General features: G+C 29.7%; 1 protein-coding gene across 1 annotated transcript in view; it reads right to left on the bottom strand.

Annotated features, from left to right (window-relative positions):
* Positions 1–17,744, bottom strand: part of LOC136973196 (nose resistant to fluoxetine protein 6-like) — a 31,108-nt gene extending 13,364 nt beyond the window's left edge. The window contains exons 1-9 of the mRNA XM_067267898.1: positions 16,637–17,744; positions 14,899–14,988; positions 14,732–14,819; positions 13,420–13,514; positions 11,919–12,086; positions 8,936–9,029; positions 8,182–8,265; positions 4,780–4,951; positions 4,623–4,702 (exon numbers count right to left, since the gene is read on the bottom strand). Of these exons, the coding sequence (XP_067123999.1) occupies positions 4,623–4,702; positions 4,780–4,951; positions 8,182–8,265; positions 8,936–9,029; positions 11,919–12,086; positions 13,420–13,514; positions 14,732–14,819; positions 14,899–14,988; positions 16,637–17,744 (1,979 nt within the window). The remainder of the gene's footprint in view (positions 1–4,622; positions 4,703–4,779; positions 4,952–8,181; positions 8,266–8,935; positions 9,030–11,918; positions 12,087–13,419; positions 13,515–14,731; positions 14,820–14,898; positions 14,989–16,636) is intronic.
* Positions 17,745–17,767: the final 23 nt, after the last annotated feature.

The raw sequence follows: 17,767 nt of genomic DNA on the forward strand, positions 1-17,767 counted from the left end.
GAACTGAACAGGACTAGATGCTTAAGAAATTATTCGTAAGACTTACAATATAGATTCGTGGTATTTGCTGGCCGCCATCCTCCCCTAGGGAAAGGCACAGGAAAAATAAGAAGAGAAGATAAAATCGATTTTATAATAGTCTATACTTTTTTATTTACACCAAATAACGTTTCTGCCTATTGTTTTGTACTAGAGATAGGTCTATTATGCTTATTATAACTTTCAGCAGCCCAACAATTTTGCTCAGGATTCGCCCATGGATATTACACAGAATTAAACACGAAACTTTCTGAACTATCTGTAAATAATTGTTATATCTGTTAAACTTGTAATCAAATCACGATATCACACGACATCATAATCATATTAAGTATTTGGTAGCGAGTTCACGTCTAGCCAACTGGCTGACAAGTTAAACTTTTTGCGGTTTTCATGACGTATTTACACCTAAATAAAGAATAGTTTTCCGGAGAAATTACTTCCAAAAGAATCTTCTATTTCAAATCGTTTAACTGTGACAACTTTCTTCACTAAGTAAATGTGTTTTATATTGATATAAAATATCGCACATTTTGAAATTTACTCTAAAAATTCGTAATAAGAATAGGGTATTATGATGGTAATAAAGTTTAAAAATAAACGGACAGAGAACTAAAATAACAAAAATGTTAGAAAAAAAGAAAAAAACCTTCTGACAAACCTATCTTCACTAATAATTTAATTTTCATAATTGATATCCAGATTTACGTATACATAAAAATAAGTCACAATCACAATTATTTGTCAAAGAAATGATTTAATTCCGTTATTAGTAATCATTTTTGAATTTTCAGATGTGAATTTTCTGTTTAAATAAAAGGATATATTTATGGTCAGAAAAAATAATCAATATCCAGTAATGTTAGCAGCAAGTACTGTACAGTACATGGTATCGACTAAAAATTTTTAATTATTACGTTCCACGACTTACCTTTAAGTCTTAATTCTTTCGCAATCTCTACTTAAAATTTTGTATGGCTTATCTGTTTTTTTTTAAAAAAAGCTTATCTATATTTCGATCATTGCATGAATAACGAGTTTGTATGAATAAACAGTAGACAGTTCTTCCTGAACACAGCTTTAAAAGCTAAGTTTTTATTTTAGCTAACCTCAGCAAAATCAAACTTTTTTCACACTGGGCAAATTAAATGATTTCTTTCAAACTTTTTAGCAACAGAAAATACTGGTTACACCAATGATCTCCACTTTATAATGACTAGACCAGATGGGAAGAAAAGCTGGTTCACGTTATGGTATATCGAATGTTTGATTATTCCAATATATAAAACAGCGACGTTTATTATCCTAAAAATTATCATTCTGTATCCTTAGTTCTTGTAATTGGAAAACAGTTTATTAAATAAGAGAATATAAAGATTAATTATTAGGTATAATATTATTTCATGTCAGGAGCAAGCAGGTTTCCAAAATTATGTCACAATTACTGAAAGAGTAAAGATACTAGCGAAATGACTGACTGCTTTAGCATTAATATTGAAGTTTTGCAGGGTGATATAAAAGTTATTTTTTTCAATTTATATCTTAATGGTTTCTTCGTGGAAATTACTAAATCTGGTATTTCCCTCTCCGTTCAAGTTAACGCATGAGAGTACTGTATACAGTCAAACCTCAGCTTTCGAACTTAATTTGTTCCTAAAAGATTTTCGAAAAACGATTTGCCATAAATCAGAAACAAATTTTCCCATCATAAGAAACAATATAAAATTAATTAGTCCTTTTCCGACCCACAAAACAAAACATACACTGGAAACCAAAAGTTAAATTACAAGTAGTTTTTGCCTCAACTTTTGAAATAAAGCACCAAAACATTTTAAAAATGTAGACGTATATGGAAATTTACATGACGAATACAAAAATAGCAAAATATCTTGTCAATATGGAAACTACGTACGTGTAATTCAATGTTTAGTGGTTCGCTGGTTAGAACGTTACTTTGACTTTGCTGTTTTTTGTAATCAAACTTCATTTAAACTGTTTTTTTTTAATTAAGGCATATCAATTAACATTCTAATGGCTTCTAGGCATCGTTTAGATGATTCTTTAAGATGGCGTGCTATTGGATGAATGAAAATGGGGCTTAGTCAAGCTGATGCAGCAAGGCGCCTAAAAGTTTCAAGAATGGTGGGTTCACGGCTCTGGAAACAGTTTACTGTTAGAGGGGATATCTCAAGAATTCCCGTGGAAGGACGTCCAAGAGTTACCATATCGCAAGTTGACCGGTTTTTGTAAGTAACTGCCAAACGCAATAGAAGACTAACATGCATGATGCTTGCTTCTGAGCTTGAATAAGCCACAGGAAAAAGAATTTCTGTCAGAACTGTATCCAGAAGGCTTGCTGCTGTTGGTTTTTATGCAAGCTGCCCAGTTGTGTGTATTCCATTGTCACCGTTTTACAAAAAAGTGCGTTTGAATTGGAGTTGTCAACATCAAGACTGGACAGACCACAAGTGAAGCAAAGTTCTGTTCACAGATGAATTCCGTTTTAGCCTACAGAGTGATTGTTGAGTGTGTCGCCATTTCGTATTTTAGTTTGTTTCGGTTCTCGGTCCCCTAATTACCTACAAGTCTAATTTTTTTTATGCCTGCAGGATTTCGGCACCTAATACTTTGTGTTAAATTTAAACTCCTGACACGTACTCCTTCATCCTTCTAAGCTGGTAACACATCAGGCAGTACGACTTTATAAGCAAGACATAGTCTTGTCAATAATAATATTATAATATAATATATAACATTATTGTATATACAGTATAACATTATCATACATACGGTATTTGTCATTTAATTTAACATAAGTATATTTAATTTCGATATTTTGAATGGCATTTGTATTATCTCAATGTCCATCAACATGCTTTTATTAATTAATTAATTTAAATTCCTGTGCACGCGTACCAAGAAACGGAAATGACATCTTTCCAGAATGCATAATGAAATCTAATTTAAAAAGCAAAGTCATAGATGATTCGGTACGTGACGCGTGGCGATCTCAGCACCACTAATTTCTGAACTAATTATCCTGTCGACGATTGATCGAGTCCTCGACAGGATAAAACAGGATGTATAAGAAATTGACCCTCTCTAAACGGACAACTTCCTGTAGTTTAGTAGAGTTAGATTCAATGACAATTTTACTTGTTATTTGCATTTACGATTTTTTATTATACCATTCCTACCTTCAAAATTAAGCTTTTTGCAATTTTATAATAAGTAAAACTTAAAAATTTTTTAAATTAAATATCATAACAGATAGCGCTATCAAATATGTCCACGTTAGTTATGAACCTTGTTGCTGGACTTTAAAAAATGTTATGTTAATAGGTGATACTATATGTATTTATTTTTTCTAAGCACAAAAAAAGGATCCACTATGTTTAATAACGGTCAAAAAATTTATATATTTCAATGTATTAAATCTAGATGTATATAGCAAATTGAAAAAAATGTATTCATTTTTTACATACAGAAAATAAATGATTTTAAAAGTATATAAATACGCGTGCGCGCGCGCGCGCGTGTGTTTGTTTGAGTATAAAAATGCATTTTATTTAGCGTTGCTTTGAAACACAATGAATAGCTAATCAACGATTCTCAAATTACTATGTGTAATCCACTGATAAAAGTATTTTTCATGAATATCTACTAGAAATTTATGTGGATAACACGTCTTTGTGTTACCAGAGATAATGCATATAGAAAAGTAGCTGTTCATATCGTGCCTGAGTTTCTATCATTTTTGTCTATTTGCCCTTAGTAGGAATTATGTGTTGCATAAAGAATTCCACTTAGATTAATCAGTATAACTTAAGATGCCCCCTAGTCAAAGTACAAGTGAAAAAACTTTAATGTGGTTAAATAAAATATAACCGGAATTTTTCACATACATAATAATACTAGATTTTGTACGTAAACGATTTTAGTTTTATTGTTTAAAAGTATTAAGGGTATAACGTATTTATTTAATACCCTTTTATTACTGGAAGGAATGTTTGCACTAAATAGTTGTAGGGTAGATATTGCATATGAATGAGGCTGGTAACATATATACTGTATATGTTGTCATTTTATACTTATTCAATGTAATCAATATTTACTGAATATTTTTGTATAACCAATTTTGTCAATAATACACTCAGGCCGAAAAATCGCTATCGTAAATACCACCAATGAATACACAAGTCCTACTTTTTTTTATTAAAAATTAAACAAAGTATTGTTAGAGCTGGAAATTAGTGTGTAATATAGAACACAAGTAGTTACAGTTTGTTCGTATGAAAAACTCTTCATGACAAACCAATCATGTGAGCAATAGTAATAGTAATATAGTAATAGTAACATAGACTAACGGGTATAGCTTTTTTTTTAATCTTCGAATTTTTAAATAAAACATTTATCAAAAACACAATAAAAATAAATTCTTGATAATTTATTAATAATATCAAAATATTTTTACTGATATTTTGAAACTAATATCTGAACAAATAATGAACACTTATAAGAAGACCTATAGTTTTCTAAGGGTAGAAAGGATCAAAATTAAAAATAAAAACAAAAAAACGTACCTGTTATTTATGTAGAGTAAAGGTATAGCGACAAGAATTTGCTGAAACAAAGCGCTTATAAACCATAAATGTTGAAGTGTCTGTAAAAGTAAATAACATTTACTTAATAAATTATATTTTTAGTAATGCTATATAATGTATATATTTTTATTTTTACAATGATTTTTTCAAGTTTGTATTCTATGAAATTATTGTAATGAAAAACATATTTGGACCAATTCTCTGCAATTTCATGTACACCGTTTAACACGTCATTCCAATGAGGACCATCGCTTAGAAGAGGTAAAATAATTGTTGCTGCTACAAGACAAAATACTGGCACTGATAATCTGTAATAGAAAATTGTATAGTGAGAAAATTAATTCAAAAATCATCATCAAATAAAACTTCTTTAATAAGACTAGTTTTGCCGTAGTCGTTTCTGAAATCGTAACTGAGCTTATTTACATGTATACGGTCATAACCATCGTTACTGAAGCATATTGCTAGAGGCTCAGTAGTGGCCGAGTGGATAACAACTGAACGCTGGTAGTTGCTCGCTGATTTTTTTTCTAATGACGTAGGATACTCTACTTAAGCTTGCCGCGTTCATATTTTACGTTTAGCTCAGACATTGCGGGTGGCACACGGCCATTGTTTATGTGTTGTGTCACCGTATCTCACCAAACCGAATTTCATTTACTTCAATTATTGCTGTAGTGGATGTAATTTTCTAAACTATGTTTTATATGCCAGAAATTGATCAACAAGTGATTCAACAACTGAAAAATAAAAAAAAAGAATTTTATATCAGAAACACCCAACTGCTTATTTCAACTTTCCAGCAAGGTCGAAATTGACCAGTAAGGGTCTATAAAACTTTTAGAGAGAGTCGATAAAGTATGAAAATATGAAATTTTTAGCACACACACACACACACATATATATATATATATATGTGTGTGTGTGTGTGTTGTGTGTGTGTCTGTGTGGTACTTAACGAAAAAAATATTGAAGCTATCGATTCATGAAAACAGTTTGTGAAAATGAGCTAATGTCTGAGAAGCGTTGAAAACTTTGTGAAATAAACAACATGTGTTTTCAAGGACTTCTGAATAATGCTTCAAAAATGTTTTTTTTTTGTAACGTTGTTTATATTCATAAATTAAATGTCTAGGAACGATAGCACTAATCATTGTCATCAGAATGACGTATGATAAAACTGACTTTCTTGCTAACAGCATTTTGTGATAAAATAATTAATCACTAAAATACGCTGATAATTCGACTATAGTAGATTATAATACATAACGAAGCGAATTTGTAATGCATTAAAGATGTATAATATTTGTAAAAAGTATTTTAAAAGTTTGACTTCATGCTTAAAATAAAATTTAATTAATTTATATCCGTTAATAATATCAATTAAAATTATTGGAAATGTGTAAATTCGAACCTGCCGGAACCAAACGCTAGCAATAAAATGTTTATTGTTCGGTTCCCACGGAAAAAACATGAATCATGAGGAACAACATTCGAATAGCGCTGGTTGGAGAAAGAGAGAAACGTGACCGAGACGATAAAAGGGCGACGAGAGAGGAAAAGCGGGTCGGTTACGTAGTGTCGATTAGACAGTGTGCGCATCCCGAGTCCCGAGGGAACCCGACGTCGAACGAAGGACTACCTTGCCGAGGATACTTTGACCCAGAGGAAAGACCGACCCGGATAACGAGGTATGACCTCCCAAAATTCATGTAAACTCTCCCTCCGCGTATCCGAACTTTAGGCGACGGTAGCTTGCCCCTATTGTAACTGTAGCTTTAGCCGTTATAAATTGTTGTTGTTGTTTTATTCCTTGCTAATGTCCTTTATTCGAGTATCGCCGCTGCCAGTCTATCGTCTGACCCATCTACTTTCTCCACTCGCGTAACGGAACCGAGCCGCCATCTTGACGTGGGCAAGTCTCACTGACCTGTTAGCCGAGAAAAAGGAGGTGCGATTCCGTCCGCCTCCCGGAGCACCCACAAAAATGTCTATTTATCAACTATATTACTGTATTATTAATTTACATTCTACCGTAAGATAAAAGAGAAAAACATTGTATTTTTCTAAATATATAAGTGGATCTGTATACAGGTCAATCCCAATTACATTGCGTTTTGTTTAAAAATTTCTGATTTGAATATAATATGAAATATTGTTTATTGATGTAGATAATATCATGCATTAGTCTTATACAATAAATACAAACTTATTTATGCCATGTTGTTAATTTATGCGTTAGACTAATTCATTTACAGGTATTTACAGGATTTTATCATCAGTAGTTGTAGTGGAAACTTCATTAGTTTTCAACAATATTATTGTCCTCCTACATTGACTGTTCCTTTTCGAGTATTTATAATGCAATACATTTTGAAATCGCTGTAAAGTGATTATGTAAGAACATAACAATAAGGCAATTTTACGTTTGCCTTATTGTTGAGTTCCTCATTGTTCTAAGAAAAAATTTTAACGGTTGTAGTATTAAAGGCTTAATTTTGTCACCAGTAACCAGAGCGTCATTTCTTATCATACATTGTACGTTAGTGGTCTATAACGTCTTTATTAAATTCAACATCCAGTATAAAAAATTATTAAATACTGTTAATATATGATACACTATTTTTCTTCAAATGATTGTATAATAACACTATAAACAAGCCAACAGAAAAAGAACAATTAAGAAGAAAAGTAAGCTTATTACCATTTTATAATAGTTTAATTAATGCATAAAATTTTTTAATAAAATATAGTAACAGATTGCGCCACCAATATTTCAAATGCTGCTGGGAATGTTTAGCAACTTGTTTTTTGTTTAATTTTAAAATTTTTGATATCATTTGCAAGCTTCACATAATTCTTGTTTACCTTTGTAATAACTTCGTAAAAATATATGCATTCATCTATTTTTTAATGCTATTTATTGGTATTAAAGCGTATTTTACTAAATGATTTTTGTAAAAATTTTAATGATTTTCTGGTTCAGTTTTACTCTAGATGTCATTACTTTTAATGTATATCTTTTCCTATCTTACAATGAGATAAGATGACGTTGGAGTTATAGATTTTTATCAAATTTGGTAAATAGTTCTCAAAAACTGACATGTGCTATGTAAAAAGTAGAACATTAGTAGCCACAGGATTCAAAACACCACCTCATATCTATGAAACTTGCAACCACTCATTATACCACCGACAAATTTACAAATAATAAAAATTATGAACGTTTTAAAACATTGTGCAATTTTTATCTTTAAATTTATCGTTTAATTTTCTGAAGTGTGCCAGTGCGCCTTACTACTTGGCACATGTCAGTCGTTGGGAATTCGCTTTAAACTACAAAGTTTAAACAAAATCGGTGACCCAACGTGATACCGTCCTCTTTTCCAGTCTGAGAAAAGTCTGAATTTAAACAATTTATCTTCAACTTTTTACCTTCATATATCTGAATAAATTATCGATATATATATATAGAATTAAATGATTGTATATATATATGTAATCATTTAATTCTGAAATGAATCATAAAATGTCTTACCTATTAATTTTTTTCGTCAATAAGACGAAAATATCCGTTGCAGATTTTACACTGTTCTGGTTATAATACGAGAGAAGAAAAGCACTAAAAATCGTTAAAAAAATTCCTTTGAATTATTTACAGTGTAATTATTTTAATTTAATTTATAATAAAATATTACTAATAATATATTAATGTCATAGAATTCTGATGTATAAAAATGATTTATACTGCAAAATATAGTCAATAATAACGCTAGAATAATGCCTTCTGTAATGTCTACGATTTGGAGAATAATAATGATGGTCCATTTTGTTGCATGAAGATTTTTGTCGTTTAACCGTAACTATTATTAAAAAGTAACACTATATAATTATACAATACAAATACAGTATTATGTAATAATTTTAAAAACAGCAATTGCTTATTTTCACGTTGTTTTTAGACGGACCACTTGATTCTGCCACTGAATGTTCTGTCTGAAAGCGGACAAACATTAAGTTTCCACCAAAAGTAAATTGTTCTAGGAATCTTGTAGAATAATTCAGTATTTGGAAAAATTTATCATATTTTTATAAATTCTAATATTTGCTATAAACACTTTTGACGTTTCTTTAGACATTATTACAGAAATATTACACTAAATATAAATTTCTATATAATTATTATCGTCTTATATAAAATTAAATGATTTACATAATTTTATTATAAAATGGAAATTAGTATCGAAGTATTCATTTCAATGAAAAAATTACATTAATATGAAGATATTTACCTTATAAAGAAAAAAATCTCTATCATCGAGAAACCAGCACAAGCAACTTCAACGGGAATATAATTGAACAACTCTGGAAAATTCTTCAAATTTTCTAAAAATAATATTTATAATTAAAAAAAAATTTTAAATCACGAAGTAATTATTATTGGGTGAATGATGAATTTTCCAGCTTGAATCAATATTTCTCATACTGGTGTGTAGTCAGGAGCATTATAAATATTTTTTCCCGCATTCACGTGTATTTTAACATTTTCTCTTGAGAAAAGTTTTCTGCACTAATATTTGTTTAGTTTTTATTTTTTACAGTAATCGACAGAAGTAAGATCGACATCAGTGTTTTGTACAGTAAAGAAAAAGGTGTTGATAGCCACAGAGCTATCAACACCTTTTACTTTAAATTTCTTCAATATGTGCGGTCATTTTTTTTAACCTTGTAAATCATAAAAAGTATCTCATACACTAGTGGGTCCTGGTATAAGTTAGTGTTTTTCTTATTATTGCTGAAAATTTTCAACACTATTTTCAGAACTCTTTCTTTTTCTATGAATTTTTTATTGTGTCTGCATTAAATGTGTTTCTTAATTGTGTACGTAAAATAAATAGCTGCTGCATTTTGAGAATGGTATTCCCAATTTATTACCCTAAACCGAGATGAAATATAACTGATCCCTCTATGACACTCTACACAAGACTTTTCACGAACTAATTATATGATTACAATGATATTATGACAGGATACTTTATAATTTTTTTTTTCGTTTTTCTGAGTAAGATAATGATGTATTATTCATTTTATTATTAGTATTCATCTATAAAAGACATGAAATATTTATATTAATTCTTTAATATTCAATATAGGTATTAATGTTTATATATATTAATTATTTTTATAAAAATTCATCAAATTTATTAAAATGAAAGCTAACGTTACTATTGTTGTTTGTGCATACTACAAGTGAGCCTCTTGTAGTTTCTATTTTTAATTAGAATTTGGTACATTCCTGTATTTTCTAATTTAATAACATATTTCAAATACCTTTATTGAACTTGTAGGCATATTTACGTATTTTTAAAAAATTCGCAATATGCTTGCAGTACAAACATATTTTGTACACAGTTAAGTCAATAGAAAAACAAAGTGTTTTATGCAAACTGCTTGAAAAAAAAAACTGTAAAGTCTAATACCAAAGTGCAGTAATTTACTATGGTTTCCGTAATATCATGTTGTCATCTGGGCAGTGATTTATATAATTTTTATTATGGAGAACCACCAGAAGGAGAACCACCAGAAAGTAGGGGAAATACGTACAAAATGACATAGGCAACATAATTCGAATTTGGCTGTCTCAAGCGCGCAACTGACCACGACAGCATGTTATCTGAGAGGCTTTTACTAACCTGTCAAAACGTGAACGCACTCCTCTCATTCGCCCGAGTGTCATGGCCGACGACAAGCATTGATACGTTACGAGTTTTTTCCTTGCAACAAGTTTTTTGTATAGATGGTAAGATTTTCACTATTTTATCTATTTGTGTAGCATTTATTTCAACCCTCAAGAAGTTGTTGTAGCACTTAAATAACTTTGTCCATTAAAAATATCATCTTTGTATTTATTTTATAATTTTGTTTTTTCATACCGTTATATGGACTAAATAACATAGGTATGTCATTTAGTCCATAAGAGCTCAGTCAAGGAACTTACCTCTTAACGTTTTATTAATTATAAAAATGGCTTCCAAAAAAGTCTTTGATTATTATTTAAAAGAAACCATCTGTTTTATTTGAAAAAAAGTTTTTTTTTAAATTTTTGCAATACGTCGAACTTGGTTCCTAAATTGCTTTTTTCCCTTTGGCTAGCCAAATTTACAGGGGTCCCCTGCGTTACGGTTTCTTTGCATCATTCAAGTGCTGCTACTAAAGAACATCCATCATCCTCTACTCTTGCTGTGTCTATTAAGGAGATTTCTTCAGTCCCAAAAGAACGTTTTATAAGTGGTCAAGGAAACCGTAAGCCAAAGACTCGACAAACGTGTTTAGTTTTAACTTCTACTCCTAATATGAAGGCAATTAATTCAAAAAATGAGCCCAAAGCTCCACCAGAGAAAAGAAGACGAAACGGTACTAAAATGTTACTTAAAGAAGACACTGAAAAAAAAATTTTCCTGAAAACTCTCAAGATGATGAAGAGGATTGTCCATACATACAGTATATTGCAATGATCTGTTTTCCCGATCTAAGCCTGGAGAAGACTGGTTATGGTGCTTGAATTGTCTGCGTTGGGTTAACGCTTGTTGCGCTGACGTTTCTGAAAGAACCAAGCGTTTCATTTGTGAACTTTGTCAGTAATTTTATAGTTTTTACGTGTATGTCATTTTGTCCTTACGTAATGTGTCATTTTATCTATAGTATACGGAGAAAATAGATTTTGGCTGATCTCAATTAAACTAACAATATTTTTTTCTATTATTTTCATATTATAAATGTTTATTATATTTCATAGGAAAAGAACCAAAGATGATTGGTATATAATATGACAGTTCTGTGATTTACCAATAAAGAGTTATGAATATAAAATAAAACCGTATGTCATTTTGTACGTATTTCCCCTGCAGACAAAATCAAGTATGCATATGAAAACACTATCAGAAACTAAATTATCATATTAACGTAGATAAAGTAAGTGAAAATAAACATGTTATAGTTCTCTTACTTCTTCTGAGTGAAATGTAACTCACTCTTTTTGCATCTTGTTGGCTGCATGGAAAAAACTCGCAACACAGTTGTGGGTTCTCAAACAATGCAGTATGGCAGTGTGCTATCCGTTTTGAAGTAACTATGCATCTTTTCTATGTAGTTGTTAATATATTCTTAAAGCACTCACTGTATGCTATGCAAGAGCACTTATACCAGAATATCAAAAATATTATTTTTAAGGAACTTTCAAAATAAAGTGAAAAAGAAGCGACACAAAATACTTACCTACTGTTTCAGTAGCGAGCGCTATAAAAATGTGCCCATAAACTACTATGCAGATTATGAAAAATTTAATTCCACAAAATACAGCAGTTCTGTCTCTTATACAATGAGAACGTAGCTTACTAATTGACCGATACAACGAAACAAAGATTAAGTTTCTTGTGGCAGTATCTAAATATAAAATATTCAAAATAAGTTTTGTAATTAAATTTTCAGATATAATTGAACTTAATAAATATAGTAAAAATCTTACATGAATTTCTTATAACAAAACTCAGCACTGAATTTTGTGAAGCTAAAAAATTTTCTATAATCTATAGATATAATCAAAAAGTTTATTTTCAGATACGAAAGTTTTTCTAACTAGTTTTGGAAAGTCCACTAGTCTGAGAGATTAAGAAATTTTCTATATAATCACGAGCATCTTGCCTGTTTTATTTAATCATAAACACTATTCAGTTACTTATGATTAATGAAGAGAGTGTTAACATACTAAGGTAATTTAATTAACTTATCTTGTATGACAGACATACTGGCTCATATCAATTGTATGGCATACATGAAACACAGTCTGTGGTGACAATTGCCAATATTACAATATACGTTAATAGTACAATTATTACGAATTATTATATAAACCTTATTAATAGGATTTTAAATTATCATTTGGAGAGTAACACAACAATACTAAACAAGTCTAGTAAAAATCGAGATAAGTATTGATGTGCTATCTAGTAAGTTTAAAATGCATTTTGGTTATGTTAATTAAATAGGTGGTTTTGTAATGAGCCTCTTTATTAGTCACAAGTAACGAAGTAGTTTTTGTAATTAAATTTTAAATAATTTATCTTTTGAGATATTTGTATCAAATTGTTTTTTTTTAAACTTTCCTTGATTAAAAAAAAAATAACTCTCATTATGCAACTACCTATTTCTTTATAGGTAGTTGTATAAAAACCGCAGTTTTACGGCTAAACAAAAAACGGCATTTCTTTCACACTTTCCATTAAAATCTTTCATGATAAATTTCGAAATAAAGTTTTAGCATGATTATTTCAGTGAAAATAGTCACTTTAATATGAGATATATCCGAAAATATCATCAGATTAAAAACAATAAAATTAACAATAGTTTTTTTTCACTATTTTTTAAATACATTTCATTTGGAATAATTTTGTGTAGCTTAGTCTATGTTGCTTAAAGCAGTTAATTCGATCAAAAGCGTAACTCAATGAATATACATTTACTGCATCATGACTACATTCAAAACGAACACTTTTACGTCACGTGAGTAAGCTTTTCATAATTCACGATAAACTTCAAGCATCGCGTACATATTTGGTATAATTTCTTTTATAGAATAAATTACGAAATTAAGTCATACAGAGTCCATCCTCGTTACTACGCATGAAAGAATTTTATTTCCTTTTTTATAATAAAATAAACAATGTATACTATTATAAAATGAATAAATTGTAAGTAATATTCACGATTTTACTCTGACCTCTTTCGGCACTTGAAGAGATAATGCCTAATTCCATTAAAGTTTCGACAAAAGTTGCGAGGACAACCCAACTTGAGAAAAAAGCGAAGAACGACCTGTAAAAAATTGTACGTTGTATGAAAATTTAGAAACTTTTCAATATAACCCGAAAAACAATTAAAAATAGTCGTGTCTGTGGTATCGAATACCTATTTATTTCCTTGTAATTCAAAATATTTTTCGCTGTAAATCAATCTGTAAGTAACTTTATTTTTAAATAATGACAGTATGATTTGGCTATTGCTTTTATTTACCGTAACTTCTATCGGGTTGTACAATGTTGTTTTTCAATTTTCTACATTTATATGCTAAAAGTTAATGTACTGTACTTGTGTAAATTTACATACGTTTGTACTTTAAGTTATAATTTATACAATAATAACAATAACAACAACAAATGGAATCTGGGATCGAATCCGCATGGACTCCGCATGGAACTTGTCAAAATTTGCTTTTTATCATCATGTTGATCCTCGTTGATAGCTTGTCTGAGCACACGATAGGTGTGAAAAATGTATTTCTATTGCGAATAGAGCGGAAAGAGTTATGGATGAAATGTAATTATGGCAGATATAACTGAAAACACAGTTGACTGTGTGCCAAGTAGTTAAGTAATTAATCATATTAAATATCAGTATAAATTTTCACATGCAAAAAATATTTTTGTTTCATTATCGTATAAAATTAAGAGTTTACTGTAAAAGTTAGTTAATTAAAAATGTTACTAATATTTAGTGCGCGATAAAACATGCAACATTTCTCTATGAATTGAATGATAAGTGATCGTTCTATTTAATAAAGGTTTGTCCGGTCACAATAAACTATAATACAGGCAGGACTAAAAAAGCCCGGCAGCTGAGTGAAAGTACAGAACGACGTTTATGTCTAAAGTGAAGTATAGAAACATAAAAATATTTGATCATGGTAATTTCTAATTCATAGTGAGATGACCATGTCAAGATTCACCACGGCAAATTTAATATAAGTAAACTGTCATTCTGACTTGACGAGTATATTTTCAAAGAAATTCTCGTATAAATACAAATTTTTAAGTGTGTAGTGAACAACATAAAAGTAAAAACATTTACATTTTATCCGAAAAAAACAATAACAAATATATTTAAAAAGCTATTTCATGCGCATAAAACTTCCAATCAACAATAGTTAGATCAACATCTTAATGCAAGACTGTCATTCATTCACATTAAATTTAATTATTTAATACAAACTTTTATCTATGAAAAAAGAGTTGAAATAATAAAGTATTACTTACAAACATATTATTTGAGCAGTGGAATAAACAACTTTCTGGTTTTTCGCTTTGCAATAATCAACTCTAGCTGAAAATTCACTTCCTACCACTAAAAGATATGTTTATAATTAATAAACTTTTAGAAAAAAATATATATTTACGTTAACATATATTATGAAAATACTTACACCAATTTAATATATTTCTTAAATCATCTTCGTGACAATCACTTGGGATACAAATATCAAAACGTACATTTACTTGAATAACAATTGAATCTTTATAAAAATTTAAAATTGACATTGGTTTTTGAAAAAAAATATAATGATATGTAAAAACATGCACATTTTTCATGTGCATAAAATTAACGGCTTTTAAACATAATTTTCATAAACAAACACCTGTTTATGAAAATTATGTTTAATTGCCGCTACAATGTAATGTATGAGCTGCCGAAACTATGTGAAGCTGAGTAAGTGTACGCTCGGTCGCGCTCCAAAGCTACCTTCTTTCTTCCGAGGTTATGAGTCAAATTTGCTAGGTAAGCTACGTAGGCATAAAGCAGACTCAAAATACGTAGCGTTTGAAATATGATGCTAATAGTGCTTATCTGTAGTGACTATTTTTTAAATAAACGTTTAAAATACTAAATTTCAAAGAAAAATTTCAATGTATCGTGTTGTAACTGTTAAGAGAACTAAATTTAAAGTGTTTATGTACGAATCTGATTTGGCACCGAATTACTGTTTATGTAAGAACTCAACATGTGAGAATTAACAAAAATTTTATGCAAACTATAAAAGCGGAATTATGTTGTAATTCTTACGAATTATTAAATCTCTGAAATATATGGATCGTATTATAATATTAGATTATTCAAACACACTTCCTAAATTTAATAAACTAAATAACGCATTATCAATTTTCCATATACAGTGTTTCAATTTTTTCGTATAACAAAAACTAAGCAGCCAAAATATCATCAAATACATTTTATTATAATATTAATGTATATGCATTTTGGGCTTTACTCATTCTTCAGTTCACGCTACTATAATACAATAAATTAAATCAACAACTACATTAAATAAAACAGACATTCAAAAGTAAACATAAATTTATACAACATGTTCATTAAAATTTTTTATAATAAAATAAGTATAAACAAAGTAAAAAATAAACAAAATCACACTTTGAAATCATAAAACAAAAATTTTGTAAATTTAAACAATGGTATTCAATAATACAAATTGGGGTGACATGATTTTTAAATTCTCTAATTGCTATAGTAAAACGTAGTAAGAGAGGGAATTTGTACCAGTTAGTCGAATCTTTAATCAGTTTATGGCAGGCATGTCAAACTCATATGATATTTCGGGCCACATGATCTATTTTTTATGAGTCAGGGGCCGCACGTTATTAATGTTCAAAAAATTAATAAAATACGGTTCTTAGAATGATTATATTATGTATTTATTAGACTTAATGTATTGTATATTATACGTACATAGACATTTTATATTTCATATTATTTTTTAAACTTAAACTGTAAATATTTTATGATTTTTTATAAAAAACAAAAATAAAAGTTACAATAAGAAATAAACAAGATAACAGTATTATATGACTTTTTAGAAGATATTTCACAACGTTTTTCACAAAGCGAGTCATCAAAATTTGATTGAATATATTGAGCCGATGCAATTTTTAAAACTGAAGATAAATGTTGATTGGTTAACCTTGACCTTTCTGAATTTTTGTTATTTTTCATTAAGGAAAATAGTTGCTCGCATAAATAAGTGCTCCCGAACATAGCCAGTACACGGGTAACAAACGATAACATTTTAAAAAACCGATCTACAGATAAATATGTATAAAAATCTGGAATTCCAACATCCATGTATTTTTGCTTCAGCAAATTATCACATTGAATTTCAATTAATTCCATTTGTAAGTTTTCATCAACAGTTTCGATATCGATAGATAGAGGCGAAGTAAAAAGACGAAATTGTAATTCACAGCTTTTAAAATCAGAAAATCTTCGATTGAATTCCAATTCTAAAAATTTAATTTGGTGAGCATATTCTGTAAATTTTAATTTAGGTGATTTCAGCAATAGATATTGACAGCTTTTATAGTGAGACAAGCTTCCTTTTTCTATTTGTTTTCGCCAAAGTGATAATTTTTGTTTGAAAGCGTTAATATTATCAAATAGCGTTGTAACAACATGATTTTTGCCTCGAAGCTTAAGATTAAGTTGATTAAGATGACTCGTGATATCAACTGAGAAAGCCAGGTCATTTATCCATTGTCCACCTTTTAATTCAGCGCATTCAAAATTTTTTGTTTCCAAGAAAGTTATGATTTCGTCCAGCGATGTGAAGAATCGTTTTAGCACTTTATGACTCGAAAGCCAACGAACGTCCGTATAATATGGTAGATCGGTGTATTCACATTCAATATCTTCCGGAAATGAAGCAAATTGACGATCATTAAGTCCACGTGCTCGAATATAATTTACAATTTTGATGACTATTTTTAAAACATGTCCGCTATTTAAAACTTTGGAGCGCAGTACTTGCTGGTGAACAATACAATCAAAATGTTCAAAATTACTGTTACCATGCTGTATGCATGTTTCTTTTAGTCTTGCAACAACTCCTTTAGTAATACCAGTCATGGTAGGTGCCCCATCAGTTGCGAAACAAACCAACTTTTCCAACGGTAACTTATACTTCAAAACTTCCATAAGTGCATCAAAAATATCAGCTCCGGTGGTTGTATTATGCATAGGAATGATTTCCAAAAGTTCTTCACTTATTTTTAAATTAACATTGCATCCGCGAATAAAAACGGCCAGCTGAGCGATATTTCGAATATCTGTACTTTCATCAATTGCAATAGAGTAGGCTTGAAATGTTGATATTGCTGAATTGTGCCGATTTCTCAAATTATCGGCTATTTCATCAACTCTGCTAGCTACAGTATTTCGACTTAAACTTACACTTTTAAATTTTTTTTTCGTGCTGGACATAATACTTCCGCCGCTTTAATTAA

This window comes from Centruroides vittatus, unplaced genomic scaffold, assembly GCF_030686945.1.
Source record: "Centruroides vittatus isolate TY-2023 unplaced genomic scaffold, ASM3068694v2 contig_3105, whole genome shotgun sequence".
NCBI classification, from domain to species: Eukaryota; Metazoa; Arthropoda; class Arachnida; order Scorpiones; family Buthidae; genus Centruroides; species Centruroides vittatus.